General features: G+C 44.9%; 1 protein-coding gene across 1 annotated transcript in view; it reads left to right on the top strand.

Moving 5' to 3' along the window:
• Positions 1–8,681: 8,681 nt before the first annotated feature.
• COL23A1 (collagen type XXIII alpha 1 chain) overlaps positions 8,682–14,189 on the top strand; it is a 314,166-nt gene continuing 308,658 nt past the window's right edge. Inside the window, exon 1 of the mRNA XM_081900617.1 lies at positions 8,682–9,500. Within this exon, the coding sequence (XP_081756743.1) occupies positions 9,234–9,500 (267 nt within the window). The 5' untranslated portion in view covers positions 8,682–9,233. The remainder of the gene's footprint in view (positions 9,501–14,189) is intronic.

Genomic DNA, 14,189 nt, shown 5'->3' with positions numbered 1-14,189 from the left:
CTTGTAGCAAGAATAAGAAGTGAGGGATTCTTTTCTCCAACTGTGCAGACATCAGGGGGCAAACCTAGAAGCACAGGAATACATCTCCTGCTGCTCACCTGCTGTAATTACAATAATCTCCAACTAAAGAGGAAGATGGGATGCGGGTGGCGCTGTGGGTAAAACCTCAGCGCCTAGGACTTGCTGATCGCATGGTCGGCGGTTTGAATCCCCGCGGCGGGGCGCACTCCTGTTGTTCGGTCCCAGCGCCTGCCAACCTAGCAGTTCGAAAGCACCTCTGGGTGCAAGTAGATAAATAGGGACCGCTTACCAGTGGGAAGGTAAACAGCGTTCCGTGTGCTGCGCTGGCTCGCCAGATGCAGCTTGTCACACTGGCCACGTGACCCGGAAGTGTCTGCGGACAGCGCTGGCTCCCGGCCTATAGAGTGAGATGAGCACACAACCCTAGAGTCTGGCAAGACTGGCCCGAACAGGCAGGGGTACCTTTACCTTTACAGAGGAAGACAAGTAGTCATCCCTGGGCAAAGATCAATAACTATCAGTTAGTGACTCCTCCTTGCTGCAGGAACCAGCGAGTACATCTTTTGTTGATCTAGCCAAGCTCCAGTGAGGAGTTAGTAGTGTTTGAAAATACTGAAAGTACTATGTGGAGTAAAGTACAAAAGATACTGCTGCAAATGAGACAATGCGTTTTGGAAAGTTATGAAAAGCTAAAACCTAATTAGATTTTTAAAATACTTGATGGATTAATTAGCCTTTTAAAAAACTGGTCAAATGTCCAATTGTAGCAAATTGATACAAGCTTCATATGTAGGGGGTGAAAGAAGATGCCCCTGAGTGGAAGTGCCTTTAAATACCAATGGGAAATGAGGCTGCCTGTGCTGTCCTACTACATATTATAGAAGCACAGGTGAGTTGGGTTTAAATGAAACATAAACTAGTGGCAATGAAGCAGGCTTGCACAGTTGTATTCAGGGAACAAAACTTTCTTGCTGCTGCTTGAGATAAATGAAATAAGGAAACCAAATACAGAAGCCCTCAGAAGGGGTTCAAATGGTTTTCATTATGATAAGGATGTTTCCAAGCGAAATGGTGAAAGGAGCAGAATTCATGAGCACGAGAAACTAGCAATGGTAAGTAAGCCAAGCTCTTTCATATTTAGAAATGGTTATGATACTGAAGTAGGATAGCTGGTCTGTCTTTGTAGGTTGGTAGTTTACATTTTAATCTGAGGTGGGGGTGTGGTATTTCATCCTGGTAAACATAGCATAACATTTAAATTTACTTAAGAGCCCAGAGCAAAGGAACATGTATTCTTCCAGATGTTGGGTTTCAGCTCTTATCAACCTCATCCAGCTTGGTCAGTGGTCAGGAATGATGGGAGTTCTCGGTTAACATCATCCAGAAAATGATCCACAGGTTCCCTGGATTAGATGATCAGTCACTGGATATGTACCATGCCTTTTTGTTAATTGATCTATATAGAGCCTGATGGGGGGATCCCCAAATTTACAAATTTAGTTATTTACAAACATAATTTGAGGGATCATTTAGGTGGAAGTATATTGCAAGTAAAAAGGTAGGACTAATACAGACTAAAAGTAAAAATAGCCTGAGATTATTTTGTATCCATTTATTCACTAAAGTCTATTTGGAAATGCTCTCCTTTTTGAATTTGTCAGGTGTGTCTGCATGGAAAACAACATTGTAAGTGTTTTGGGTTTTTTTAGATTAAACTGAATTACTAATACAGTGGTACCTTGGGTTACATACGCTTCAGGTTACGGACTCCGCTAACCCAGAAATAGTACCTCGGGTTAAGAACTTTGCTTCAGGATGAGAACAGAAATTGTGCTCTAGCGGCGCGGCAGCAGCTGCAGGAGGCCCCATTAGCTAAAGTGGTGCTTCAGGTTAAGAACAGTTTCAGGTTAAGTACGGACTTCCAGAATGAATTAAGTACTTAACCCGAGGTACCACTGTACACATTTTAATTGGAAGTGCTTGAAGTAGGCGTGTATTGGGTGTTAGGAGAGTGGTAGTATCTCTGGTGGGTGACACAACATGCGCCTTCTGGGATAATTTGCCCACCTTTGGCCCCTACCCTGTGCTCAAGTCTCCATGTGTGACAGTAATGTCTCCTGAGAAACGGCTTTGACAGGCTGGCTAAACTAGATGAGGGTAGCCAATGGGTCTCCAACTCTTGGTGAGGTAGAGACTTCCCCTGCATGCATGCAAAGACAGGCTCTGGTGGATTGAGCAGATGAGATCAATAGTGGGTCCAACGGTCAAGAAGGCAGTTTCTGTGTGTGCTGCAGAGGGAAGTGAGGGGCAGATGGGGCTTATCAACCTGGGAAGGTAGCCCATCTAGGAGAAGGAAAACACTGATCTTAAACCTTCACTGCCTTGTGGGACATCTTTGGGAGAAGAAAAGGCTATGGAGTAAACCCTACACAAATCCAGAGTGAAGTCCCTAAAACGGTTGGATAGTGCCTTGTACGCCTCCTGAGAACTGCAGCCAAGCTGGTGCCAAATGTTTTGCTCTGTTTTATTTTGGGCCACATCAGCAAGGCCGGGGTGTGGGGGCCTTGTAGTGTGGACAGCCCAGGACCTCTGTACACACTGCCCAGGTTTGTGCCCTGGAAAGGTCACTTCAGAGCTGCTAACGCAGCCATTTGACTTCACCCCTGGAGGCGCACTGTCTCTAGAGACAGATGGATACCAACAATAGCTTGAAGTGGACATGACAAGCGTCTTGTTGTAAAAATGGATATCAACAGTCCAGTTTGGCAGTTTTTTATTTAAACATATTTATGTTTGTAGTATTAACTCTCAGAAATGGAGGGTAGGGGGTAGAGTTATAAGAATATTTGTTTAGGAGTAGAGAATAAAAGACGATTTTTCTCAAGACATTTTGAACATATTTGCAATTTGGACATTCTTTTTCCATTAGGTGGCACTATATGCTAGTACTTAAAACACAATAAATTCTGAACTGTTGCATTATTTTGCTTTCCATTTCCAGCCTTTCCTCTGAGGAGCTCAGGATAGTGTACATACGGTCCTTCCACTTAACATCTTACCTTGCGAATCCTTGTGAGGCAGGTTAGACTGAGAGATGGTGACTGGCCCAAGGTCACCTTGTAAGGTTTATGACTGAGGATTTGAACCCTGGTCTCCCAAGTCCAACACACCCTAACCATTATATACAGGGTTTAGAACTGGGGCTAGCAGCCAACACAGAACCAGAGTTTTCTATTGCTATGTAGCCAGGATAGTAATATATGTTAAGAGCTTCCATGCTGAGCTGCTGTCCGCAAGAGACTTGGGCCCCATCTCTACTATCCATTTGAAGCAGTACCATCCCTTCCCCCAAACGGTGGTTTCTTAAAGTGCTGAGAATTGTTAGAAGGCCCGATATTCCCCTCACAGAACCATAATTTACTCTTCCTTCCCAGGAAACTCTGGGAAGTGTAGTTCTCTGAGGGGAATAAGAGTATCCTAACAAGTCTCAGCACCCTTAACAAACCACAGTATGATGCAGCTTACGCACAGATGGGACCAAAGGTGCTAGAGTCTCACAATCTGCTTGAATGCCATTTTCTTTGTTTTCCTTTCCCTGAGTAGCCCACATAAAATAACGGGAAAATCCATAATTTCTGCATTGTGGTAACTGGGCAACTGCATGCTTCCCTTTCTTCCCCTCCCCCAAAAAAGGTACCAGTAAAGCCATGCATCTCTTCAGATTGAACCTGAAGTAGAATGAATGAGTTGCTCTGGAATATTGTTTTCAAGAGGGGTAGCTGTAGTAGTGTCTTATAGGAAAAACAATGAAAGAATTTCTACCTTAAAGACTTAACAGATTTATTATCAGCACAAGGTTTCATGGATTACAGTGCATTCCATCAGATTCATGAATTGAATCTTACCCTGAGTTGCATTACAAAAATATGTGTTTGGAGTGGGAGTGGGGATTGTAAACTTGAACAGTGAGGTCAAAAGGAAAGGAAATGCAGAAAGTACAGGTGGTGATAACTGTGCTATTGACACTGACCATACACACAAAACCAACAAAAAACAACAACAAACATTGACGAAGAACCTGTGGCAATCCATAAGTTGTTAGACTCCACATTCTATAAGCTCCACAGGTTCCCTATCCATGGTGTAATGGGTAATGTTAAAACAGCTTGGTTTGGCTCCCCCTTCAAGCTACCTGAAGAGTTCCCTGCATGTTTGTAGATTATCTCAAAACACTTTTGTGTGTGTGCCATGAACAAGTCAGATGAAGATGCACATTGCGAAAGAGAATCCCTTTCTTTCTCTCCCCCTCCCCTCCCCTCCCCTCCCCTCCCATCTTGGGGTTGTAGAATGGGATCTTTGGCATTTCCGAATTGTGTAACAGGAAATAAACCCACAAATTAGAAGATGTTATGGGGACTTTGTGAATTAAAATGGTTAGGCTTACCTGGGAATGTTATCAAAGCACATTTAGATTTAAGGAATTTCCAGATGTTTGCTTTCGACTGTGCTTGTAGTGCCAAACGAGGAAATGAAACAGGAAGTACCTCATAAAAGTGGTTCTTGTTATGTTGGTGGACTGTTGCTACCATTACTGGTTTTGGATGGCAGTTGCTATTTCCTTCCTCTGGCTTGATCCTGCCAATACTTTTTGTAGTAGAGGGCATCAACATGAACCAGTTACCTACAGAGAATCACAATCTTAGCAAAAGACAGTAGATTAGAATTGCTACAACTCTGCACAGGTTGAACAGCTGCAGAATTAAAAGTATAACAGTTGAATGTGGTTTTATATTGTTTTTAGTTTCATTTTACATTACAGTCAAACATTGGTTGTCAAGCATAATCCATTCTGGAAGCCCGTTTGGCTTCCGAAATGTTGGCTTCTGATTAGCTGCAGGAACTTCCTGCACTCAGTGGAAGCCACGTTGGACGTTCAGCTTCTGGAAAACGTTAGAAAATTTGAGCATTTACTTCCAGGTTTTCGGTGTTCGGGAGCAGAAATGTTCCACAACAGAGGTGTTTGGGGACCGAGGTTTGACTGTATTTGTTTTTTAGACTGTAAGCCGCCTGGAGATGAAAAGTCGGCCATCATTCATTTGATGGTTTTTCTGCCACAACAATATTTACAGAATAGGTGCATGATCTTAGGAGCCTGGACAGAGCTGATCAGGAACATGCTCTAAGAACAGAGGGAGAACTTTTTCTAAGAACACTTGGTTTGCCCTCAGGCACAGAGATTTGATTATGTCAATGTCCCATGAAGCACAATCCTAAGTATTTTTATTCAAAAGCAAGCATCAGAATTTAATGGGGCTTACTTTCAATTAAATGTACACCTTATTTATGTTTAATGTTTAATTTATTTATTTTTAATATGTTGGCTTTCAGAGATTACCCTTCCCAAGCAGGAAGCCAATATTACAGTTCTGAAACATGAAAAAAACGATAACCAACTGTTGCTGGCATCTGTCTGTCTCAATATACAATCTGTGTGCCTCTGGGGGGTGAACTCAAACTGCTGTGTTAGCAGCACTGAAGTGATCTCCCCTGGGCAGTGTGTGTGGAGGTCCTGGGCTGCCCAGATGACAAGATCCCCCTCTCGGCCTCACTGATGTAGGCTAAAGGAAAGCAGAGCAATATGTTTGGCACCAGCATGGCTGTAGGAATTGCTGGATGGAGACGTACAAGGCACTATCCAACCGTCTTAGGGACTTCACTCTGAATTTGTGCAGGGTTTACTCCTTCATCTTTTCTTTTCCCAAAGATATCCTGCAAGACAGCAGAGGTTTAGAATCAGAGTTTTCATTCTAGATGGGCTACCTTCCCAGGGATGGGGTGTATAAAGAACTAAGATACCCAAAAAGATTATAACAGCAGTTGTTAAACTCATCAGAAAAACAGCATCAACAGGTTTCTGAAAAGCAGCAAAGCAGACATCAAAACAGGAGCAGTTAAGTATAAAGCAAGTGCAACAGAACTTCCTCCCCTGCCCCATGCTCCCCAAATGTGCTCTGGGTCCGTCCCCCCCCCAATCTTCTGGAGCAGATTTGGGTGTTGTGCAATGGCGTGCAGGAAAAGGAGACGGGGGAAGTTCTGTCATGCTCATGGCAGTTCTTCAGCACACAATGATTTAATTGGTTACAACCCAGAGTGACTGGCCCAAGACCACCCAGTAAACTTCAAGATTGAGTAGGAGTTTCTTCTCAGTTGTAGCAGAACACCCTAACCACTGCACCACCCTAACTCACAGGGACAGCTTATTGTTACTGAAGTAATCAGGATTCAGCTTGCTAGAACTTGTCTTTGCCATGTTGTTTTACCTGATAGGAGCAACCTCAGCCATTAGCAGGCCCAACTTTAGCAGGCCCATTTAGTAGTGGACATGGATCGTAGGACCCCACAGAGAACAGGATTATTTCTCAAATGAAAGCTGCAATCCTATCCACACATTAAGGAATGCAGCCCATTGAAAACAGTGGGACTTGCTTCTGAGAAAACATGTGGACAATTATGAGCCAGATTCCCAGCTTCTCCTTATTTTAATATGATCTGCTCTGAAAAGATTGGTGGTGCTCACTTCTCCTTTTTCAGTCTAAACTGCCCTGGAATATAGCTGTTTGGAAATTGCAGAGTTTATTTTAAAGCTCCCTGTTTTATTTTCAGAACTCCTTAATTCTGGGAAACAGTCGCCACAGAGACTGAATCTGTTCTAGGGAAGGGAATTAGCTCAATGTGTAAGGGCCATGGTTCTGCCACTGGGGGTTGCTGGGTTGTGGTGACCCATGGCACGGCCTTTTTGGTGGTGGTTCCCTGTTTGCTAAATTCCTTGCCTAATGATGTATTTCAGTCTCGCTTGCCATTGGCTTTTGGGATAAATGTTAAAACATTCCTGTTTACCCAAGCATCTGATGGTTGAAAGTTAGTTGTACTGGTTTAGTATTTATGTGTTTACCACTCTGGACCCATTTTGGGGAAAGTGCAATATATAAATGTAATAAAGAAATAAATACAGAGCACAGTGGCAGAAGCATCTGCTTTGTATGGAAAGGTTCTCGGGTTCAATCTCCAGCAATTCCAGGTAGGGCTGGGAAAGACCTGCCTAAAGACCTGAAGAGCCATTTCCAGTCTGGGTAGACTGTAGTGATCTAGATGACTCGTGCAACGCAGTTTCCTGTGTTCCTTTGTTGTTGAACACACTGCTTAAAGTACATGAGAGATGTGTTGCAGCGCAAGCAAGTGCTAGAAGCTGTGTTCTCCAACCTAAACACGCTTTCCTCCCATTGCTACAAACTCTCTGTGGTTGCTAACTGGGGACAACTCAGGGACACTGTATTTTTTCCAGCTGGTAAGTGTATTATGTGTTTTCAGATCCAATTCAGTATATATTTCAGCATGCACACTGAACACACTGCAACTTACTTCTGAGGACAGGAATGCTCTGCTATTCATTGCCCCACTCACTTTTACAGTTAATGGGATTTGTGTTTTTCAAGTTTATGATAGACCCTTCTCTAGCAGTGTTGCAAGTTAGCCTCACATCAGCCAAGGGAGACAATCCTATGAATTAGAAACAAGCCAATCCTATGAATTAGAAACTCAGAAACAAGGCCAGAGGAACACACGGGATTGCAACCAAAGTTGAGCTGGGATTTGAATTTGTGCTGCCCACAAGAGCTCTAAATAAATGCTTTGGGGGTCAGGGTTTTGGAAACGGGCACCATTGCTTTGCCCTGGCTCAAATTAATACCGACCCTCCAGCTGTGATCTCCTACCTGCTTATTTGGGAGTAAAAAGGTAAAGGGACCCCTGATCATTAGGTCCAGTCATGACCAACTCTGGGGTTGCGGTGCTCATCTCGCTTTATTGGCCGAGGGAGTCGGCGTACAGCTTCCAGGTCATGTGACTAGCATGACTGAGGCGCTTCTGGCGAACCAGAGCAGCGCACGGAAACGCTGTTTACCTTCCCGCCGGAGCGGTACCTGTTTATCTTCTTGCGCTTGGACGTGCTTTCGAACTGCTAGGTTGACAGGAGCAGGGACCGAGCAACGGGAGCTCACCCTGTCGCAGGGATTCGAACTGCCGACCTTCCGATCGGCAAGTCCTAGGCTCTGTGGTTGAACCCACAGCGCCACCCGCGTCCCTTATTTGGGAATAAGCCCCAGTAATTCGGTGGGAATACTTTCGACTGGCATGTTGCACAGTTAATTTCCCTGCAGTTCAAATACTAAGGCGCAACGCTACGCATATCTACTAAGAAGTCCCACTGATTCAACTGCACCTCCTTCCAGATAAGTGGGTGCAGGACTGCCGCCTAAGGACACTGATATGTTTTAAAACAGATTTCTTTCTCTCTGTGTGTAAACCTTCCTGCGGGTTTGAAGGACGGGTTGCCCATAATAAGTGAAGCGTCACAAACAAATGCCTCTTTCCGAGTGGCTTCGTTGGGGTCTTTCGGGACTTTTGTGGCCCTTCCGTTTCGCAAAGTCGGGGCAAGGAAGAGGAGCCGCGCGCGGCGGAGCCCTCACCCCTCAACCCCGCCGCCTTCCACGTCCCTTGACAGACCTCGCCGGCTGCCTCCAGCGCTTGGAAATAGTCCCGGTGGCTTCAAGGGACGGGACCCTCTCCCAGAGCAAGCAACGGACAGGACGGCGACGATCACCCTCCTCAAAGCGCGGAGGCGCGCGGAGAGAGGAGAATCCTTCCGCATTTGACACCTCCGCAGCTGCAGGCACGACTCGAGGCTCGCCGACGAGCCCCTTCTTAACCCACCTCCCGCTTTGGAAGCGTCCTTCTCCCCTTTCAGCCGGGGCTATTTGCGCAGCTCCCGCGCGCGCTGGGAGGAGACTGAGGAGAAACCATGGGGGGGGGGGGAGAGAGGCTACCCGCGTCGGAATCCCCAGGGAGGACGAGGAGTGGGCTGGCGAGCTTCTCCCCCTCCCCAGTCCCAGAGCGCTGAGGGAGGAGGAGGAGGAGGAGGAGAGTCCACCACCCACCTACCTCCCCGCCCCCGCCCCGCGCAGCTGGAGGGCCATGCTAGGGAAAGAGGCCACGCTTCCCAAACTTCCTGCCCCACTTTCCTCAACAGCCGGCTGCCAGGAGGTGCCGCCGCCGAGCGCGCCCCAAGTGTGAGGAGCGAGGAGAGAGCCGCCTCAGGAGCCGCCGCAGCCGCCTCCCCCCTGAGGGGACCGTGAGCCCGCCACCCTCCCCGCGCAATGAGCGAGCCCCGGGAGAAGAAGGCGCCCGCGGCTTCGCCCCCCGGCGGCACTGGCAAGGGCCCCGCCGTCGTCTCGCTGCTCTTCTCGCTCCTCTCGGTGGGCGCCTGCTTCCTGCTCAACGCCAAGACCTCTCGGCTCGAGGGCCGGCTGGTGGCCCTCGAGGAGGAGTTGGCCGCCGGCCGCGCGTGGAGCCCCGGCGAGCAGCTCGGCGCCGAGCCCCTGCTCGCCCTGCTGCAGCCTCAGGTGGACGGGCTCCTGCAGGAGGTGAGTGGGCAGGGAGGCGGACGGGCTGCTGGCGCCTGCGACGCCTAGGACTCTGGAGGCGGGCAGGGCTGCGGCAGCTCTCTCCGTCTCCAACTTCTCCAAAAACTCGCGGTGATTGACAGGGATCCACCGTGGCGTATGCCGAGAGCCCTGAGCCGCATGAAGAGCGCCTTCCAAGGCTGACCAAGCCTGGGAGCTTCACGAACGGGTCGTGGCCAGAGCCTTCGATCTGCTGAAGCGCTGGCAGACCGTCGCTCCCCCAAGCGCGCGCTGTGCTATGTTCGCCTTGAAAGTGCCTTCCAGGACACTGGTGTCGCTTCTGCTGCAGCAGGCGAATCGGGTTACCTCTTCTCACTTAGCTGCTGGAGGGGCAGGCAGACTAGCGTCTCCAGCTTCTTTGAATGCGAAGTTTATGGGGTGCCCTTGGTTGCGTGCTGTTATCCTCCTCCTCCCTCCAAGGAGTTTGGAATAGCGTTCCTTATCCTTCTCTCTCCACCCTCTTCCTCATTAAAACAGCCTAGGCTGAGATATATCGACTGGCCCAGTGTCTGCAGTGAACTGAGTGCCTTAGAACTCAGATTTTCCTGCCAGGAAAATATGTTCAGATTCCAGGGCTATGGGTTCCAAAAGGTGGGGAGCAAAAGAGTGCTTTTGAGCATGTGCAGAATGCTGTCCATCAGTACACTACAGCCAGCTCCAGTACATCTGGGATTAGAGGAGAAAGAGCTTTCAGATTAAAGGGTGTGATTTCATAAAATCATAGAATTGTAGCATTGGAAGGGATCAAAAGGATCATCAAGTCCACCCCCTGCAGTGCGGGAATCTTTCACCCAGCATGGGGCTCAAACCCAGTACCCTGAGATTAAGAATCTCATGCTCTACCAACTAAGCTATCACTCTGGGAAAAGCTTGGCCATTAGCACCTTTTGAAAACATACACTGGTGACTGAATCAAATTTTCAAAAATAAGTGCTATGGACCACTGAAGAAGTTTGAATATTACAAACATCAAATTCTGTAGGACTGAGGAAATCCCCATCATTTTAACAATAATTCCTCAAAATAAGAGGTACTTTAGTAACCTTTTCATGTTAGTGCTATTGTAAGATTTAAAGAGAAATTTAATTGCATTTCTCGAGTACTTCTGAATAGAATTGCAAAGGTTTACAAAGTGTGACCCATATCTTGGAGCTTGTGTGCTAATTGCATGATGAAAAGCATTTTGATGGATGCTAAGGCTTGTATGGAAGCAAAGTGCCAAACATTTTACTGCTTACAAAAGTTAATTGTGTTTCCTCAAGAGGACCTTCCTAATTGCCCAGCTTCTTTGATCCATGTGGTGATGAAACTTCATGATTCTCCACTGGTGGGTTCTCTTTTTGTGAGAACCACTAATATAAATGTGAGAAAGAGCCTTGTGGCACCATAAAGACCAACATATTTATTTATTTATTGCATAAGCTTTCATTATAATATAAATATGCAAGTCTTTAAATTGCACATTTTTATTATTATTCTGTTGCAATGAGCTAATATTGATTATCTCTCCAGATACTAGTGTGAAGGTTCATGCCAGAGGAGACAGAAAATGATATTGAACCAGTAGTTTTAGATAACATTCATGATGACACTTAGGGTTTTCTTATCCATAGGACTTTGGAGTATGTGGCCAGCTGTTTGAATTCTGGAGATCATGGATAGACTTTTTAATTGTTAAATGCTTCAGATCCAGACTCGCACTAAGAGCACAGTTTCCCTGTGAGTTGTCTTGATATTAGATTGTACAAGACAGCTCAGGTCTCTTGGTTGTGAATACTTTATGAAAAATATATGTAAAATAAGGTCAGAGTAAATCATTATGTAGGTATAGCTCCATTATGGAAAAATTGCCCCCAAATTGATCAATGTTTAAACCTGACAGCAGTGTATATAGGCTGTCTTTAACCCGTTTTGCTGTTGACTGTGAGCAGGAAAGTCAAGGAAATAGTAGCAGGGAGTTTTCAGATGGACCTGACGGATACAGATCTTGCAGAGCTTCAAATGTCATCCATCAAACATGGACAGTTCTGGATAGTGTAGGCATGCTTCCCAGGCTACATGGATTCTTAAGTCTGCTGTATTACTAACAGCTCACTCATGTAAGGCAATTGTCCAATAACTGTTAAGCATATTCCATGCTAATCCCTTTGCTGTCACAGTAAAACTTGCAGTATATCCTGGAGTGCGCTCCTGGCTATAGATAGAGCACTTGTATCAGTATTTTGGATTTGGGATGGAATTTCTATGTCGTTTGTATGACCAGTTCAAGGTTATTTGTATGTGATAAATAACTAGAACAGCCTTCCCTAGCCTGCTGCCCTCCAAATGTTTTGGACTACAACTCTTATTGGTCCCAGCCAGCATGGCCAGGTTCGTGAGGACTGATGCAAGCTGCAGTCTGAAACATCTGAAGGGCACACGGTTAGGAAAGACTGATCTAGAAGAGCAGGAGGGGAGGAGTGGGGAAGTCGCTGTAGGAGTAGGAGTAGGAGTAGTGCAGCAAAAGGAACTGACATAGCCGAATCAGTTCTTTACTTGGAATGATAATTACGGATAAGATATGGACAGCATATATATGTGGGTTTGATTTTAGGTTGAAGAGGCATCATTGTAAAGATAGCAAAATACAGATGGGGGGCAAAATCTTAGCTCTCTAATGGGAACTTTCATCTCTGTCCAGATACATTTTGCAAATCATTAATTTTTGTATAGTATTACAAATTATTTCTTGCCCTGTAAAATGGAATTCAATGGTTGGATAATATTTAATTGTTGAGCAATTTTTGAGCATATTTGAGTAATTTTTTGAAGTCTTTTGACTGTACTGAAGCACTTGGATGATAAATCAATGAATAATTAACACTGTTGATTAACCATTGATTAATACCATGTATGGGCGGGGTAATAATAATATATTATTATTATTATTATTATTATTACTACTACTACTACTACTACTACTATTACTATGTCAGCTGCTTTGTTTTAAATGAGTACCAGTGAAATTCTATGTGTGTCTGCTCCAGGTTAAGTTCTGAGCTTATATCCAGATATGCGTATGTAGGATTGCAGTCTAAGTCTGCAAAGCTTTACACATTTAGTGGTGTATAAGCCCCATTGAACTCAGTGGACTTCTCAATAAATGCACCTAGAATTACACTATAATGTCTTGCAATTATTGGCTACGATGAAGGTTAGATTTCCATGATGGGCATTTACCAAGATCATATTTACGTTCATATAAACAAATAATATGGAAATCCATATGTCCCTTAGGGAATGCTTTCTTATTATTTATGTTCTTATGATGATAGGGTGGCCAGGTAAAAGAAAGAAAGAAAGAAAGAAAGACCAAGGCTGCTGCTCCTGTATTAGTTGTGTAGAAGAGAGAATTTTATGTAAGCTACACCTGCTGAAATTTCATTCTCTGCAAAGCTTTTAAAGCTGCCAGAGCCCTCACCTCTCCTTTACCTGGCCACCCTAGTAGTAGGCTCATATCCTTAGCAACACTCCCTGAAACTTACTACTACATGTTAGGTGTTTGACAGTTAAGGATTGTGCATTACTTGTTGCATTATGTGAATCATTTCCTTTTATAATATTGTCATGTATGTCAGAAGAAAATTCTTAGCCTCAAAATCCACAGTATAAAGAACTAGTTCTTCATTGCCTTCCTATATTTTATAAGATAGTTCACTGGTTTCCTTGATGCTATTTGCTCATGTGCATAAGCCACAAACGGACTTGATGGATTCAGGATTTGAACAATTCACTGGTTGACTAAGGAATAACGGAAGGCAGTATAGAAAAGCAATCTTAAACCTTGGAAGTTCTTTTTGCTAAAGCGTTTCCTTAAGGGAAGCAAATGTAATGTTGCCTATTAACTGTATTGCGAGTTTGTTATTTTTAGTTGTTATGGGACAGTGCCAAAGAAGGGAGGAGATGTCACTGAAGGGAGATCAGTGATGGCATGCTAACTGAAAGAAGAGAGCTCCAAGGGGGCATTGCAGCATGTGGTATAGCTCACTCTCATACTGCACAAAATGTCCCAAGAATATCTCTGTAGGTGAAACCACACAGTCATGGAGATCTCAAATGAACTTGCATAGAAATATTCTTAAGGACAAGAACAGCTTGTCGTCAAAGGGTGAACATTTCTCCCAGGCTACCACCTCTCTGACCTGTCAGACCTTGTCCTAAAGGAAACCTGTAGAATTCCTCTAATCAATAAGTTAGGAAATCTTTGGTGAATACACAGAACCAATAGGCTAAGTAGAGAAACTTCTCTGTTTTTGTTAATAGATTGTATATAGCTGGGCAAACTGCCTTCCTCCAACGAGCATTCAGAGTTACTTTGGAGGCAGCCAGTTTGCCCAGCTATATCCATCATTATCTTGGAACTGGTCCTCACCAACAGGGAGAAACTGACCAACAACATGGAAGTACTGGGAACTTTTGGAGGAAGTGATCGTGTCCGTTTTAGTTTCATTATACAAAGGCATTTTGATTCAAAAATAAAAAAAGATTAATGCTTTTCATGAAATATTTTCCCATCTTATCATGCATTTGCCACTTTTAGTGAAATCCTATGCAATCTTGTTCAGAGGCAAGTCCCATAGAGTTTAATGGAGTCTACTCCCAGCTAAATTG

This window comes from Podarcis melisellensis (genome assembly GCF_964234715.1).
Source record: "Podarcis melisellensis genome assembly, chromosome: 2".
Classification (NCBI taxonomy): Eukaryota; Metazoa; Chordata; class Lepidosauria; order Squamata; family Lacertidae; genus Podarcis; species Podarcis melisellensis.
Note: the sequence above shows the minus strand (reverse complement) of the source record. Positions and strands in the feature narration are given on the sequence as shown.